This window comes from Rhipicephalus microplus, chromosome 7 (genome assembly GCF_043290135.1).
Source record: "Rhipicephalus microplus isolate Deutch F79 chromosome 7, USDA_Rmic, whole genome shotgun sequence".
Lineage (NCBI taxonomy): Eukaryota > Metazoa > Arthropoda > Arachnida > Ixodida > Ixodidae > Rhipicephalus > Rhipicephalus microplus.
Genome location: NC_134706.1, coordinates 12566776 through 12584115, shown reverse-complemented (window position 1 = coordinate 12584115; position 17340 = coordinate 12566776). Strand labels below are relative to the sequence as shown.

General features: G+C 43.3%; 1 protein-coding gene across 4 annotated transcripts in view; it reads left to right on the top strand.

The window, feature by feature from the left end:
* RNaseZ (ribonuclease Z) overlaps positions 1-17340 on the top strand; it is a 42275-nt gene that overhangs the window by 10975 nt on the left and 13960 nt on the right. For all 4 annotated transcript variants that reach the window (XM_075868672.1, XM_075868671.1, XM_037430465.2 and 1 more), the window contains exons 8-16: positions 1843-1901; positions 5787-5847; positions 6664-6715; positions 6805-6970; positions 9747-9876; positions 12244-12341; positions 14411-14532; positions 15344-15437; positions 15935-16076. In XM_075868672.1, the coding sequence (XP_075724787.1) occupies positions 1843-1901; positions 5787-5847; positions 6664-6715; positions 6805-6970; positions 9747-9876; positions 12244-12341; positions 14411-14532; positions 15344-15437; positions 15935-16076 (924 nt within the window). The remainder of the gene's footprint in view (positions 1-1842; positions 1902-5786; positions 5848-6663; positions 6716-6804; positions 6971-9746; positions 9877-12243; positions 12342-14410; positions 14533-15343; positions 15438-15934; positions 16077-17340) is intronic.

Genomic DNA, 17340 nt, shown 5'->3' with positions numbered 1-17340 from the left:
GCCTACCGAGTTGTATGGTGAGTGCTAATGCATTTCTTGCATGTGCTGTGTGATTTAGGTAAGCCGTTCTGCCCAAAGTGTGACCGAAAGAATGTTGGTACTCAGTACAGCAAAGTACCACTTGAAGGAACACCGGTTAGACAAACTATAGTATAGTTATCTAAGTGTACTACGCCGTAGAAAAAACGGACGGAAAGAAGACAAGGACAGGCGCAGTCCTTGTCTTTTTCCCGTCCGGGTTTTCTACTGCGTATTACACTTAGATCATGTATCACCAACTGGCCCAACCGTCCGCTTTGATATAGTATAGTTAGTTGGGTGAACTTATTTGAATTCCCCGCTGAAGTGTCATCAACCCAATGCTTATGCCGTTCAGTAAAAGTTAGTGCGTCTAATGCCTCTCACGTCAAAAGTACGGTCCAATGCCTATCACGTGATATTGATCAGAATCCTCTAGAAGACTGGGTACAGACAGCAGTTTGCATTTTGAGGAATATGTCACCCGTGACTCTGGCATTGACACATGGACCACTCTGTCTATCGAAGAGACTGCAGCGAGCACACTATCTCGGGAAGAAGAGGAGCAGGAGGACGTAACCTTTGTGGAGGAAACACCGAGAGTTTCAGTCTAAAGAAATGTTGGCGTACTTGGGAAAGGTGAAATCTATGCTGCCTAGCAGTGTAGTGCCGGAGAAGGTTTATGGAAGCTTGGACACAATGACTCGGTGTGTAATCACTGCAGTTCTAAGTGTACAAGTGTCGCAAACAATTACTATGTTTTTCAGAACATGCTAAATAAGCAGAAATTCACATTCATATAAGCAGCCTTGTAGATTAAAGGGTTCAAATTTAATTTGAGCAACTGGTATTTTCATTAGCTTCTGATAACGAGTTTCAGCATAGCTGTTTCAGTTCACCGAACTTTCTTCTTAACAGACTTTTTCCCTCAAAGCCCCTTGAAGTTCTTTCATGTGAAGTTTTACTGCATGTAACTTGGCAGTGTTGACTCATGGTAGCATGTGCTGTGAAAGACCAAAACATTATGCACAACAAGTTCACCGCTTCAACAGATTGAATCGGAATAAGTGCATGGATTGAGGTTTATGCATTTATCACACCAAGAAATGTTGCCTAAAATCAGAATTACCTAGCTTGCTGGTTGAGTCTGTTCCTCTTACATTGAATGATTGTCACTAGTGAGTACTAGTTTTAGATATCCAACTTCATTATTTATTATTCACTTAACTTTTGTAAATAACATTTTTGTTGTTGATATATTTGACTGAAGTTTAGGGTATGGCGATGCTAAAGGTGAGGGCGAGACAGAAAGTTAAGATGGCAGATGAGATTAGGAAGCTTGCGGGTATGAAATGGCAGCAGCAAGCACAGGACCGAGTTGACTGGCGGAACATGGGAGAGGCTTTTGTCCTGCAGTGGATGTAGTCAGGCAGATGATGATGATGATTGTAAGGGCAAGAAATGCACTCATCATGGTGTACATGCCACAGTGGCATAGTGCGCGCCTAGCGGCAGAAATAGGGAGTTTTGTTGCATGCTGAATTAAATCGATGAAGACCCAATTCTACAGCAAATGACGCGTCCTGTGTGGCGAATGACCTATCAGTAATGATGAGGGCGACGTCGCGTAGCCGCGGTGACCAGACTGCCACCGCTCTGCACCAAGTTTTAAGCCCAGACATCTTGCTGCACAAGAAAAACTCGACTGGCCAACAGAAAACAGTGCTGTTTCTCGATGGCGCTTGCTCATGATGCGCGTGGACTTGATGAGCGCATTTCTGCCGCTAGCACGGCTGTACCTTCAACGTCGTTTTTTCATTTCAGCCTCACAGCAGACCCGGCCAATTGAACCTGGAGAAGTGCGTGAGCTTCGGCGTTCCACCGTAAGTCATTGACCGTAAATGTGTCCCTGTAAAGCCAATGCAGAGAACTTGAGGATAACAGAATTTACGTAAATGAGCTTTTGCTACACAAACGATAGTTTGATAGCAGAGGGAGATAGGCTGATACAGACCAGGGGTGGAGATTTCACCGTGGAAAAAAAAAATGGTTAGACAGTTCAATTTAAAAAAATGGTATGAGGCCTGAGCTTATTGGTAACGCTTCATGAGTGTGAAACAGCTGGAAAAACGGGGTAACAGAAAGAAACAGGCAAGACTGAGCTCTGAACTACCGATTATACATTTGTTTGTGTGAACACAAGTAAACGATGCTTTTCACACGAGAGTAGGGGCAGAAAATATTGAATATCCATAAAGTGAGTGATGATGAGTGGGCAAAGCAGTGGCGAGATCATTCTGGGTTGCCATAAATCACTTACGACATTGACCGCTCACGCATGTAAATGAGTGACAAAGTGGTGCACAGTAACATACAATATTTATTGGTCGTAAATGGTATGTTGTGTTGAGTTGTGAATTTCGTTTTACCTGCGTTGTTGCTGCATTCTGGTATCGTATATAGCCTGAAGTTGGCAAATATGGGGTCTGTGCACGTTCCTTTTGTTTCCAGTCATACGAAGTGCATCGTAGAGTATAACGAGACTTCATATACCGCACAACACGGTCAGTGTTTCTGATGAACATCGTTGGCGTTATCGTCATGGCGTATAGCGGGTACTCTGCATGTGCTCGACTGCGGCGAACGCCAACGCTGCCAATGGACAACCCTAAACCTTAAGAATCTTTGCTCATAAAAGTATATGGGCCCTAATCTATGAGCATCAAATTAACAATGCAGATAGCTAAGCTTTTCGTTGGTTAGTGCTATCGCAGGTGGAATGACAGGACTATTTTCAGCGGAGACACGTCGTTTCCTGATACCGGGATTTCTGAGCTCGAGAAGTCTATGAAGCCTTCATAATGCATAACGTTAAGTCGGCATGTGGCAGTCCACCTTCAATAGCGTTAACCAACGAAGATATTAGCTATCTACATCGTTAAGCTGATGCTTTGTGTAAGGTAGGATGCATATGCTTTTAGGGGCGAAGCACCCTAAGATCCCGCAATGTCTGTCTGTAAACCGCTGTCGTCTAAAGCAGATGTAGCGCAGGTGCGTCATTTGTGTGATGCCGTGCGAAAAACAACCGCTTCGACCGACTTCGTTACAGAATAATGCCGCCAGGAGTTACTGATGTAAGAGTGATTGCCACCACGGAAGAAAGTGATTGGAAGATGCTCCATGCATTGGCTCAGCGGCAACACCACCAGTCTAACTCTAAGCTGAGAGCTCGAGAAGTTGCAGCGATATAGCAATGTAGAAAGGCAGACCCGGAGCTGAAAGCGTGGAAGCATTTTATTTATTTATTTATTTGCAAATACTACTGTCTCAATAATTGAGACATAGCAGGAGTGGATACATAAGTTCAACATAGAAAAAAAAAACATTTAACAAAATACTACATGATTACACAACTATTTTTCAAATTGCTGAGCATAGAGTCTGCGCAGAGTTTCATCAAGTTCATTTCATAGATCAATGGTCCACGGAAAAAAGACAAACATAAAACAAATAAGACTACCTCTAAAGGGCGTAATATTTAAGGGATCGAATCACCGGGTATGGCGCGCAGGAGCTGCAATGAACATTCAAGCTGGTGTGAACTATTTTATGAAGGAGGATGGCACGATTTATCAAACATTGTCATTTCACGGCTGATTCAAGGTATGTTGCCCGGTGCTTCGTGCCATTGCCAGCATTCTATTGATGGATATGCGTGGATTTTTCAATACCCGTCCTTCTTCTCTCATGTGAGAAGCTTATTTATTCATGTTTGCATGAATTAATGCATCAGCACTTTGATCCCTGACGTTTCTTTTTTGTGGCCTCGTTTTTCAAGCTGTCTCGCGCTCATGAATACAGCTCAACTATTTGATTGAAGTTGCACGAAAAAACAAAAATGTTGACGTTACAACTGTAGTGAAAATTAGATGAAATTAAGCACGATTCCGCAGACCCTAGTATAGTAAGTAGCACTAGCAATAGTCGAGTTTGGTCAGAAATTATCAAAATTATCGATGCCGTGCCCCATTAGGGAAGATGGGTAGAACTTTAGCAACAAGACATTGCCGTTGTCTTTATTAACAGCGACTTGAAACTAAGAATTAGGTGTTGTTAATGCCAGGTGATAGATCAAAATAGTGGAATGATGGTGATAGGCTTCCCCGAAGACCAGCAGAAATAGGCTGATGGTGATGCTTCTTGGCTAGCTTTGTTAGCATCATGCTGTCACCGCAACTCAAGGAAGTTACAAGCATGAAAACTATCACACGAGCGTGCATTGTGCACTCAAGGTGCATTGTGACCTCAATTATACGTCGCTAGTTTTTGCGACGACCCATATTTTATAATGAATATGTTCGGTTTCGACAGTACTCCCATACATATAATGTATCAAAAACCTCAATTATAAGCGAAAAATTATACGTGAAAGTTTTCTGTTGAACACAAGCTGTACGTCGACCCCTCGATACCACTCAAGAAAAAAAAAATGTGTTTTTATTTGATTCTAATTCCCAGAAAATATTTACGAATGCAAAAGAGAGACTTAGGTGTCCCTAGGTTGACGCTTACAAAAAAAAGGGGGGGAGTTGGGGGGAGTAAGACAGTTACATTATGCCTTCTTAAAATGGAATATTTATTTCCCTAGCAGTTCATTTTTTTTGTGATTCAGCTTTTCTTACCTTAAGATTGCTCCAAGATACACCTCAATCATGGGTGTATCCCAGGGCTGTTATTTTGACAAGGTCATCTTTAAGGTCCGGATTTTTTTCATGTTTTCATCCATCCGAAACTTCTCCTAGTCAACATGCGGTGGAAGATCCCCCTTTCTTTACGGGACTCATCGTCACAAGCTTCAAGCACACAAAAGGGACGCGAAGCCATTATCTGCAGCGTGTAAAATAACTTTCCCTCGACGTGAGTGTTCATAATAAAAGCGGCGTAGCACAAATTTCACCTCACATTGGAATAAATATGACATGCGCAGCTCAGTCGCGTACAACATCATGTTACTAGAACGGGCGACGAAATGCACTCCATTGTTATATGCAATGGCAATGACACTCTATCGGATTCTTTTGACAAGAGACTGTTGCAAACACGATTTCGCCTTGTTTTTTTTTTTTTATGCGCATGCAATTTTCGGACTTATTTTGGGAAGATGTGTGTTAGACTCAAACTTTTCTTTAATGTTGAGAATAAACATTCGCTCGCACCGCCTCATAATAAATGCTTAGTTGTCGTTTCTAAATATAATATAATTCATTTTTTTTTGAGAAATCTGGGGTCATTATAAAGGCTTATTCAGACAGATTTTACTCGTAGTATGCGCAAGACAGAACGCCAGTTTCCTTATTCTTAGTTTGTTTATTATGTGACCCGTGGATTATACAACTGTTTCGCGTGGTTCCTCGAAGTCGTATAATCAGAGTTTCACTTTATTAGATTCACGACACGAAAAAAAAAAGTTGATACAAAATTTTCGTTACGTATCATCGCCTTTCTTGTGCCTCTATGTCACGAGTCAAAACCAACTTGGTCAGTTTCACATCGCGCTGTATCAAGATCAACACACCAAGTCGCCACTTTTTAAAGGACAATCTCTTGGATTCAATTTACTTTGCAAGATGACTATGCTCATGAGATTAAAAGAGAAAGAGAATAAAGAAAGCAGCACACTGTTACTAATTGCCAACTTTAATCAATCGGCAATTATGGGCAAGTTATGCATATATTTGCTGCTATTTTGATTTTTCATTTGTCTCCAGTGGCCCTCTGCTGGGAGAACTGAAGTCTGGCCGAGATGTGACGCTTCCCAATGGCACAGTCGTAAGTAGTCTCTTGATGTAATTCACACAGAGATTAATCTTGTTAGTGTCTGCAAAACTTGTACTCTAGTTAAGCTTGCTTGCTCATTGTATGGCCATGAAAGAAATTTTGATGTCACGTACATTGCAATGTGCCGAGTAAGCGCTTCCAATATCAGTTATTCACTTATGGCTGCGTTGCATTTCGAACGTGTTTGTATAATGTGATCTGTACTTACCGGGGGAAAAAAGAGCATCACTAGATGTCACACTTTTATTGCAGCAGAAATGCTGTAGAAAAAAAAACGAAAGCTGTAACTCGTTTGCATGGTGTCATACGGTCGAAGACGGCCCATTGTATATTTTGTGGTATTGCAGTGTTGTTTATTGCACAGCAGCATGCGATGGAGTTCAACCATAATGCTAATAGTCACAGGAACGTTGTTTCTATGAGAATATTGTGTGCCAGGTCGAGCAGTCTTTCTTGAAAGCTCACAATAAAAGCAGCAGAAGCGACAGATGATTGTCAAAAGTGCACTGACAACAGTGCTTCACGCAGCACAGTACTGTTCCTAGCAGTGTCCTTCCTTCCTTCTTTATCTGGTCGTCGGATCCTACCAACTTGGTTATTTGCAGCAACCTCGCCCTATATGGCTGTGTTCTTCAGTTTTACTAGTCCTCTGTCGATTCTGGCATTTCTATTTCAAATACGTACTGGCCCATCCAAACATCCACTTCAGCTTTCTTGAAAGTTCACTGATGTTACTGTAGTGTAAACTGGTGGTCTGCTTTGTCTAACGCATTTCGTCCATTCTACGCACTTGCTTTTTGCGCGCAGGTCAAGTCGCGTGACGTGGTGTCGCCCGAAGAAGCGGGCCCTGTCTTTATCGGTGAGTTCCTGAGAGAGTGTCGAGTACATATTTTGTTGCTAGACTTAAGTTCGCATCTGACTGACCGATTCTCTGTGCGTTGTTCCTAGTGGTCGAAGTCCCTTCCGAAGACTACCTGCAGTCACTGCTGGAAGCGGAGCCGTTCAAAGGTCACCAAGTCACGGCTAGCCGAGAAGAGCACGCAGCCAAAGTGGTCGTCCACTTCACACCATCGTCTGTCATGAGGCACCCTTTGTACATGGAATGGATCAAAAGGTGCAGTTCAAGTCTCGTCTGGGCTGAATGACTCGCAGATGGTATTCATTGTCACCATCGCGATCTTACTGCCTTCGAGTTTTAGAGTCCTAAATCTGCTTCATGTACGTCAATGTATAAAAACATCTGAAGTCTTGCATGAAATACCTTTCGGCGTTCGACCTCTTCGTACTTGCTGCTGAAATTCCAGGTTAAAAAAAGCATTACCTAAGCCCCCCACCTCTGCCACATCTATCATCTCCATGTCAGGACCAGCGTTTCCCTGATTAAATTCATATGCCACTGTAGCAGAGCTTGAAAGGCCGCTTTGCCGCAGTACGAGTGGGTGATGGGGTGAAGCAAACTGATAATTTGATGGAGCCACGGTTAATCGCACGTTGACTGTGTTTGTCTTTGGGAAGTTCGAATGGCAAAATTTCGGTGCGAATTGAATAGCAAAAACTATTTGAGAAATATTTGAAATTTCAAATATTTGCACACCCCTAGTAAAACGAAGAAGTGAGAAAAAAAGAGAGACAGCGAGAGATGAAAGAGAGAGAAGGATTGAACGAATGAGAAATGGAAGGGAATGTATATAAAAAGGAAGAAATAGAAGTAAACAGCAACGAAGAACACATCTAAAAATAAAAAGAAAGAAAGAGGTGAATAGAGAAAGAGAAAACCGTAAGAAATAGGGCTGCCCAGCTCCCCACTTCTTTAAAGCATGACACTACTGGTGCAAAGGTGCCTTAAAGGGTCAGTAAAGAACCTCGAGGTCCAAAAATTGTTATCAAGAAAAATATGTGCACTTTTGCTTTGTGAATATGCTGCCGCAAGAATTTTGGGAACATGAGCTATATTAAGGAAGTTACAGGGTCTAGAACATCGGTGTCGGTTGGTTCGAAATTTTCGTGCGGCCTCACCACCCTTCTTCTTCAGAAGAAGAGAAAGGCTTAGCACGTCTTCGTGACTGGTTTAGACCAATCGATGAGCTGTGTGCTACGTCAAGGTGCCGATCTGCTACTTTGTGTCACTGTGTGCTAAAGGAAGGTCGATACGGCGTGGAAAAGGATTGCGGGAATCGTTTTCCGAAATGGAGGCTCTGCGTGGCACAGAGCGCTGTGATATTCGGTAAAAGTGACCGCTGCGGTCTACTCTACGAATTGCCGAGCTTCTTTGAGGGGTGTAAATAAAAGTCAAAACCTGTTGACTGGCCCTTTATAATTGTTTTTCCTTTAGTGTTCCTTTAAATGATGGAAAAGTGTTTGAATCTGTCCGAATTGTCAAGTTCACCGACTTTGTGTTCGAGACTTTGTGTTGAGGGATATGACAAATTATTGACGGAATAAATTTAAAAACATGCTGTACTGTCTTCTGTAGAATAATTCTTCCAATGTCGTATCGACATGATGTTATATTCGACCATTGCAAATCAAAGATGGTTATTAATACTGCTGAACAGCAGTACGAAAGAAAAATGAAGGGTTGTTGCATGAAACTGACCCCCATATTCACAAACGTTCCTCGACTCGAATTTCGTCCTTCACTTGACTGAGTTGAGCACTGCCCCACTGCTCGACTTAAACAGACACTGCGCTTCTCAAGAATGGCTACAGATTATTGCCGATATACAGTGACTCGATCTGCCAAGAGACGGTACTCGCATCGACTTTTTCATGTCAAGGAGAAAAGCGTTGAGTGAAGGGACGTTCTAGAATACGGCTGTGAGACAGTGTTCTCATATCCTTGTAGACATGTTGCCGCCACATACTTTTTGTTGTTTATCAACCGTAGTCTTAGGCGCAAGTGATGCACTTGCACATCGATGTTGCATGTTGATTGCAAGGTGAGGATACTACACAAGCTTTCTTGATGCTTTTGCATTTGCTGCTGCGTGGTATTGCGGTGTTGTTTGGCGTGCATCTGGTGAATCACAGCTATCGCCAATCAGTGTGTAAATTTTAGTGGGCGTCTTTGCATCTTTTGCCTCCTCTTCTTTTCTTTTGTTGCTTGCATTTTGAGTTATGTCATTATCAGATAGTTAAATAGGTGTGTCGATTCAGCAACATTGTTAGAAGCTGTGGCCTGTGGGTGTGTGTGTATTTTTTGTTGTTGTTGTCATCTATGCACCTTTAGCCTCAGACCATAAAGTCGCACGACACACTAGGGGCTTCAGACAAATGTAACATAATGCCCCTCTGATGAGGGGGGGGGGGGGTCTTTAAGGAAACAAAAGCGAAGAAGCAGATCCACCTGAACACTATGCATAACTTGCTTTTAAAAGTAAACTGCAGCATCACCAATTCTGAAGGAATCCTTTTATTCTTTTCTTGTCAAAGGTGTTGTCTACTGCGGAGCTGTGGCACCATTTGTGCGTAGAATTTTGACCTAGAACAAGCAGTTTTATAGCATAGCATTTGACATTGCAAATAAAGATATGCAGCAGCAGTTTTCACTTGTTTGAGCACTGACTCAATCGATCAATGAATCAATTTATTTCACATTCATTACTGTCTTAGCGACATGATGAGTGCAGGACAGGAACGAAAAGCTGCTATGTAGCAACTTGACTCGGTTCTTGTTCCTATCCTTAAAAGCCAGACCAATGACACTCGTATGAATATATGACAAGAGTTTTGAGTGTGTCTATCGAATGTTGTTGGTATGTCTTGGAGTAGCAGCTGACATTTTTGTTGCAATTGGTCGGTTGCCTTCTCTTGAATCTGCCTTCTCCGTGGCTGTGCCTGATGCTTGAACTTGAGCACCTCAAACCGTGGTTCACGATTCTTTATCACAGGTTTCCTGCAAGCACGACTCACCTGGTCTTGAATGAGAGCGCCAGCTCTCTGGGTAGCGTTGCACTACATCGAGCGCAGCATCGTCTCCATCTTCTGAGCTCCTCCATATTCCCATTGTTAAACATAGAGGTGAGACCTCGTTTCCTTTCAAAGGGGCCCTGCAACACCATTACAAGTAGCCGTGGAATGGATTCAGTAAAAGAACTCATTGCCTGACTACTAATAGATCGCCACAGAAATGTTTAGAATCTGTCCTGTACGAGCGCAGTTACGAAGATTTCTTGCACGCTGCAATTGCTTTTTCTTTTCTATCGTGCCAACAAAAGTGCTGGAATCTAAGCAGGGGAGGAATGGCGTGGGGGAAGAAAATACGTCACGCATGCCTTTTGACCTTGAGAACTTTATCTCTCTTTTCTTATCATTGAATGCGCAGCTTTAGAACGCATAGGCAGGTCGTGGCCCCACTAACTCCCGAGTGCGCCATGCTCAAATCAGCCAACGGCGACGCTTTGACCCGTGACGATGCAACTTTTGAGCCTGCAGCGTCGTCCGTTGAGAGAAGAGAAAGTGATCTTTAGCTGGCTTTGAGAATTTATTGTGAATTCCAGGCCAGTGTGCCGTGCTATTACATTTAGCTCGCATGTTCTCGGGCGTCTCGACTACCGATAGGCAGCATTTTTTGGGGAATGCTCAAAAAGTGTTGCAAGGCCCCTTTAACTGTTTGGGGACCACGTTTAACTGTTTGGGGACCACAATTGGGAGTGGTGCCAGATACTTGTTTTTATTAAATGAAGTTGGAGCACTATATTTCTGTTAAGTACATCAAAACGAATCTGATGAAATAGTCTTTCATACAAATTAAAATATTACCCCTAAAGTATACAGATAATAATAAAAATTACTTCTCGTTAAACATTTGCTGCAAGAACAACATAAAAAGTTGGAATAAGCATAGCTACTTGAGCAAAAATACTATGACTAAAAATATTTGATATATACAAAGCATTGCCTCTTTTCTTGCTGTTGAAAAGCTTGTTGCACATATCTACACTTATTTTGAGTGCTTCTAAATAAGTACAGTACCCATGCTTCATGGCTCTTGTGCTACTCAGTGGAACAGTTCTGTGCACTAGTAAAACACAAATTTACCCCACAGGTACTGCAAAAAATGCTTTTTTCCAGCTCTGTTTTTTTCGTGCTCATAATAGAGCTGTCAGTTCTTGCGCCTGTCTAATTTTCTAACTTCTGGAGCGCGTGCCACGTGGATGAAAGGGGAAGAGGCAGAGCATGCAAGCTGGCCTGGCATCATGGAGATAGTGCAGCTGATGAATGAGCTCTTCCCTAAAGCCTTGTTGAGACTGCCAGACAAATGTAAAACAACATGAAAAATTGGCTATGTATCTGCGTGCTTTTCGCTGCAAATAGCTTCAAAGACTATACTAGTATTCTGTCTGGGGGCACTGTGCGAGATGTGGATGCCATCTGGCAGTACTGTCGGGAAACAGGAGCTTGTGCAGAACCCAGAGCCACTGGCAGGTGGCAGCACCGTATTGTCGGCAGAGCGCTTCTTTGTGCATAGCATTGCATTGTCAGCGCTGTAAAAGAAACACTAGGATCTTTAGAATTACGCATCTCTGAATTTTCTAGTAAAGGAACACACCACCTAATACTTACGTATTGATGTTGTGCCTCAGATATGTGTCATATTTGCTTTTTGATTTGTAATGTTCACAAGTATGGACGCAGCCACCCGATCAAGATGGCTGGGCGTTGAGCAAGTTCTTAAACTTTTTCCGGGTGGCTGAGTCATGTGGCAGACAGACAGACAGATCAGAATTTATACATTCAAGCATTCCAAGAAAGACTATCATTTTTAAAACAGCAAGCTCCTTTGGCTACTGATGAGAGAAGCGTATGTGAAATTACACTCGTCGACTAGTACCGGCTGAAACCTGCAATTGACCTTTACCCCGAATGGCTTTCGGATATAAAATCCGTGTTATAAATAATAAATAAAACCTACAAATATTCCTCACGTGTTGCCATAGTCTGCAAAAATCGCAAACTATGCCGAAACTGATGGTCTAGTGACGAAACTACATCCGAAATAGCAGTACATGTAGAAATGCATGAAAATTTTAACTGGGCAGCGTGCAAAAAGTTGTCGTTCGTATATGATCCCGCTCCGCAGGGTGGTCCCAAAAGAGTCAAGCGTGAGCGTTTACATGCCATTTCACAGAGATTCTAGATCGATATTTTGGAACTTGTCACGCGGCTAGCTGTTTCAGTCACATGAGTGATTGCTGCTTAGTCAACGGCAGGAACGTGTCACTTGACTAGCTGTACATGATCATATGTGGCTTTGTGACCGACTGGGACGTGGTTTCGTGACGTGACTAGGAGAGTCTGGATGGATCTTTTTGTCTCGGTACAATGTGGCATGTGTAGAAACTCCGAGGGGTTGGCTATCTCACAATTCATTTATTTTATTTTTAGGAGTCTTCTGGTCTCCCGAAGGAGCTTGCCGAACTCAATTGCGTTGTAGGTGAAACGTTGTCAAGGTACAAGCTTCGACCATTTCACGGACTTCAGAGGTAAGCCTCGCACGTATTTTAGGTACCGTGGTAACCAATTAGGATTGTACAAGACCAGTAAAAAGTGGATTACTAACCAAATTTGAGGTCACAGAGTGGTTAGAGAAAAACGGTGAATGCTTATTAGGGGAACGAAGCCTTGCTTCCTGCAATTCTCATTCATTTTTTGTTCAAGAATTGAAATGGAAGTGTAAATTCTTGTCACTGTGTGCTATTTTGATCTGTCGCTGCCTGCATCTTTGTACTACTGTTCTGAACAATGCACTACCAAATAGCTTGTCAGTTTGTTCTTATGAATTCTTGTCGTCTTGCAACCATCAAGTGCTTGTAACTGACAAAGCCATTGTGTCTTTGTATGTCAAACATTCTTTCTCCTGTCTCAACACTCTAGTTGTATTGTTCCTACTGCAATGACACTTTTTTTTTTTTTCGACAATGCATCGTGAATTAATGTACTTACAGTCGGCACATGCGGCCTGTGTTGTTTCACCTGCTCATTAGAGTGTTCCCTTGAACAATTACCCGATTTGTACAGTGCTTTTTTAGGGGCGAAGCTCCTTATGGCGTGGCTTGGGCATCCCTAGTATGTAACCACCAGTGGCACATACCCGAAATAGGTATAACACTTGACCTCCAAGGTGGTGCCAGTGAGAGATTTCTTCTGTGCGTTGTTTAACAATAAAAAATAGTGCTCAATGTACATGCCAGTGGCTGCTAATGGGGAATGAGAGACATGAGCATTCGGCTTTTAGTTAACGCGCATGCTGCGATTTCCATTAGTAGGCATTGGCATGTACATTGAGCACTATCTGACAAGAAAGGGTTGCTACGTTATACTCGCTGGGTGTAACCTCCTTAGTTTTAGAAAGGTTTAGCGAGCGTTGAGCCGCAGTGCCTCGAATACAATGAACTAATATATACCATGAATGAACTCAAGGTGGTTAAAAATGAGAAGTAGATACGAAGCGCAAGCCGTAAGAAAGTAAAAGCCGAATTCTCCTGTCTCTCATTTCTCATTAGCAGCCATTGGCATGTAAATTGAGCCCTATCTGACAGGGAAAGGTTGCTACGTTATACTCGCTGGGCATAACCTCCTTGGTTTTCGAAAGGTTTAGCGTGCGTTTGGTCGCAGTGCCATGAATACAGTGAACTAGAATATACCATGAACTCGAGGTGGTTAAAGGTGGGAAGTGGACCCAAAGCGCAGGCCGTTAGAAAGTGTGCGTGTGCCACCTCTCGTTTAGTCCTTGGAATGTCCGCTGGATGGCGGTGCTTCTGTATGGGGAATATATGATAAAAAGATGCGAGATGGTGGGACTTGGAGTGTTGAATAGATGAACGAATGGACACACAAACAGATGCATGGATGGACGCATGAACGGACGCAGGGGCGGATGCATGAAAGAACGCAGGGACGGGTGCACAAACAGACGCATGGACGATCACATAGACGGACGCATGGACGGACGAATGCTTCGCTCCACTCTCCATCATTCACTCCGTAGATATGCTGCCATTTTTTTGTTGCGATCCACATACATTGTTTGATTCATCCTTGGAGTAGGAGGCAATCTCGCTGGATTTCTTGCCACTGCTTTAAGATTGAGGCACTTCCGTAAAGGCGTACTTCTCTAATGCAATGTCCAGTGCGCAGTCATAACATAAATACAGGTGGAACAGCATCATCATTTATTGTTCCTTAAAGAGCCCTTTCAGGGTACTTTTGCTTAAGGGGGGAGGGCTAAGGCATGCTATGGTAATTATTAACGATAGTTGATGAATGCTAGGGTTATTATTATAAAATGGTAATTTCATTTTTATAAATACAATATACGTGATCTCAAAACTGAAACATGAAGGTTGTACAGGTGGCAGGCACGAAGTATCAGTGCAGTAATGCTAGATTAAGGGTTTGAAAAAACATGGTCGCAGCTACTTAAATTTCCCGCGATATTTTTGGTGTAGTGTGTTTCATAATTCAGCAGCAGCAGGCATAAGCTGCTCATTCTGTTTTTGGTGCCTACATCTGTTGGAACGGCTTCTGTGTTCCTTGTTATTCATGACTTCAGGGACTCTGTCGTCTGCGTCGACCCTGAGGCTTATGTGCAGGAAGCCCACTCGAGTTATGGCTTCACCGAGAAGCTAGAGGAGCTGAAGGCTGCTGCTGCACTGAAGAAAGACGAAGCAGCTGGTAAGCGTTATGTTATTAGGCGCAGCTCTTAATTTCGCATGTTGTGCGTGCCCGTTGCCTCAAGCGCGTGACGGACGTTTCCTTGCTGTTCCTTTTATCATTTCGTGAAACTAAACAGCTACACGTGCAGTGGCCTTATGTGTGTTGCGTTGGGATGCTGACCATTCCCGAATATTTTAAAAACTGGTCGGAGCTCGAGCGCACAATCTAAACATTATTCCGGAGCTAGCGTGGCCACCAGTAATAAGGCTGAAGTTTTCGAGGCTTCCTGTATGAATATCGACCCACCTTACCACTGATCAGATTACTCAACAGTCGACAACTGTTGATGTCAGTATCAGTGTACGGCATTAATGGCTTGTACCATTACTTACCTTTACTTCAGGCATAAGTTTGCCCGATAAATAGTTCCGCATTTCCTAGCCTGGCTGTAGATTTTTGTACTGTCCCAACCACCTAACAATATCTGTTGATGTCCTCTTATAAAGCATCATTTTTAGACAGTCTTATGGGTGGGCCATTCTCTTACAACAGTTGTTATCCGTATCCCATTGCCTAATGACTTTCTGTTGAATTCGGTACGCTGTTTGTCAATATTTGGTTCAATGCCAAGCCCAGGTTCTTATGGGGTTTAGGAGTGAAAGTTTCCTTGCAAAAATTAATAGGAGTTCTTGTAGTTGCTGATTAGTTTTCCCACTGCGTTCATTGTGCTTTTTGTTGGTTAACGCCACTTCCACAAGTGTTAACCGACGATGAGCTATGACCGAACATCTGTTAAACACAACTGAAAATGTTGCTGCTCTTTTCGTAGGCAAGCCCTCTCACCCGGAAATTCTGTTCCTTGGCACGGCGTCTGCGATTCCCGGAAAAGACCGCAACGTCAGTGCCATTCTCATCAATGTCAGGTGTGTCCGTGTTCTGGGATGAAGAATATTGTGCTCTGTTCGTGCAGAGATGACTTGCTTTAATAGTGCTATGAAATGCATTATGGAAGCTCCTAGCACATAGATGCACCTCACACTATTATTCCGTTCATACAGTTACTGTTTTTTACAGTTAATGAACAGTTTTACGGTTATGTCGTTTTTGTAGATGATCTGCAGCTGTTTTTATAGTTATGTAATGCTGTTCTTACAGTTAATTTATGTTGAATAAATTGAGCTGAATAACTTATATTTCTGTGTTGAATAATCCTTGAACAACAGGGTGTTGCTGGAGTTCTTTGAACATGCAATCATGTCTTCTCCAAGGCAGAAACCCCTGCTTCAAGAAGACATGACTGCTTGTCGAAACGTTCTCTCCAGTGACGTCTCGCATTTGACGTTTTTTCATTGCTTGACGCTTCCATCTTTGCCTGAACTTCTGCCTCATTTACCATGTTCTCTTTTGTTTGTGATTTCAGCGAAGACATGACCGTGCTACTCGACTGTGGCGAAGGCACATATAATCAGCTGGTTAGGTTTTACGGCCTCGAGCGGGCTAGGCACGTGCTGACTCGACTCAGCTGCGTCTTTGTCTCGCACCTCCACGCTGACCATCACTTGGTGAGTCAACCAACCGCCTTTTCATCCATGGTATAAAAGTGGAACGCCTTCTCTTTCTTGTCGCACCATTAGCACAGTCAGTACCACTTGGCACAGTTTCGTGCAAAAAAAGAGCCAAAATTTCAAACGAAATCACGGTAATGAGCAGAGCCAGTTGGTTGGTGTTGACGAAATTTCCCGTAGTGCTCACGAGTCTGACAAAGTAGGAAAAACAGCAAGAACAGCTTGGGCTCTCAAGTGAAGTTTATTTTGTAAAACAAGATATAAAAAGTGCACTGATGATAATCTGGTTTTTGTTCTTTCTTCTTGCTTTTTAAAATAATTTTTATTTGAGAGCGAAGGGGGTTCGCTCTATGCACGACTGATGCCGAAGCCTCGCTCCGGGTCCAGCTGCTCACAGTCGCACCATTGAGCGTAATCAACGGCCCCTTCCCGTAGCTCGAGTGATCGCAGTTATGGTGGGTTTGGACGAATAAGGCAACAGGCTAGATAACAAAACAACACTTCATTGCTATGATGGCATGAACGCGTAAACGTTGCGTAGAGGGATAGTCCGCTGAGAACAAACGGCATGGCTTACTCTTTTAGTTGACGGTCGTGGCTTACGGAGGTCTCGGACGCGAAGCGTCTGTGGCCGCTGGTTGGTACGAGAGAGACTGTCACCCTTTCCACTCGTCAGTTTGTTCCACAATTCCGGTTTCCCTCTCCCAATCGGGGGTTGTTTTCCATGCCGAGGAAAAGTAACCTGTCCCATGAGCTGGGGAGGGGGGGGGATATTGCATGCTAACAGCATAGTTAATAGCCCTCTGAAAGAGGCTACAGGGCCTCTCCAAAGAGACTGGTTTGTCCTCGCTGCCAGACTGGCCGTGCTACTTTCAAGAAAAAGGAAGCACGGAGGCGCATGCTCTACCACAAGAGCCGGTGTTTCGTCCGATTCCATACTTGTCTTACCTCCTGAGCGCTGAATGCAGTTTATGGCACAAGCCCATGTGCCTTTCTTCTCTAGTGGTCCCATTCCAGCCAGAGAGCCATAACTGCACACACAGATGTTCTTATGCAGCTTATGCAAGATTTGATGCCTGGGATGTGGGCCGTGAGATCATGTGACCTTGGTGAATCTTCTCACGTAAAATGGGCAATAGTACCAGGGTTGTGGTCTGCATAAGGACTGCAAACGGAGGAAGCAAAAAAATAGATAGCATGGGCTTCTTAGTCGTGACATTACATTATATGCTTTCTCAGCTGCGATGTGGTAGCTGTGGAT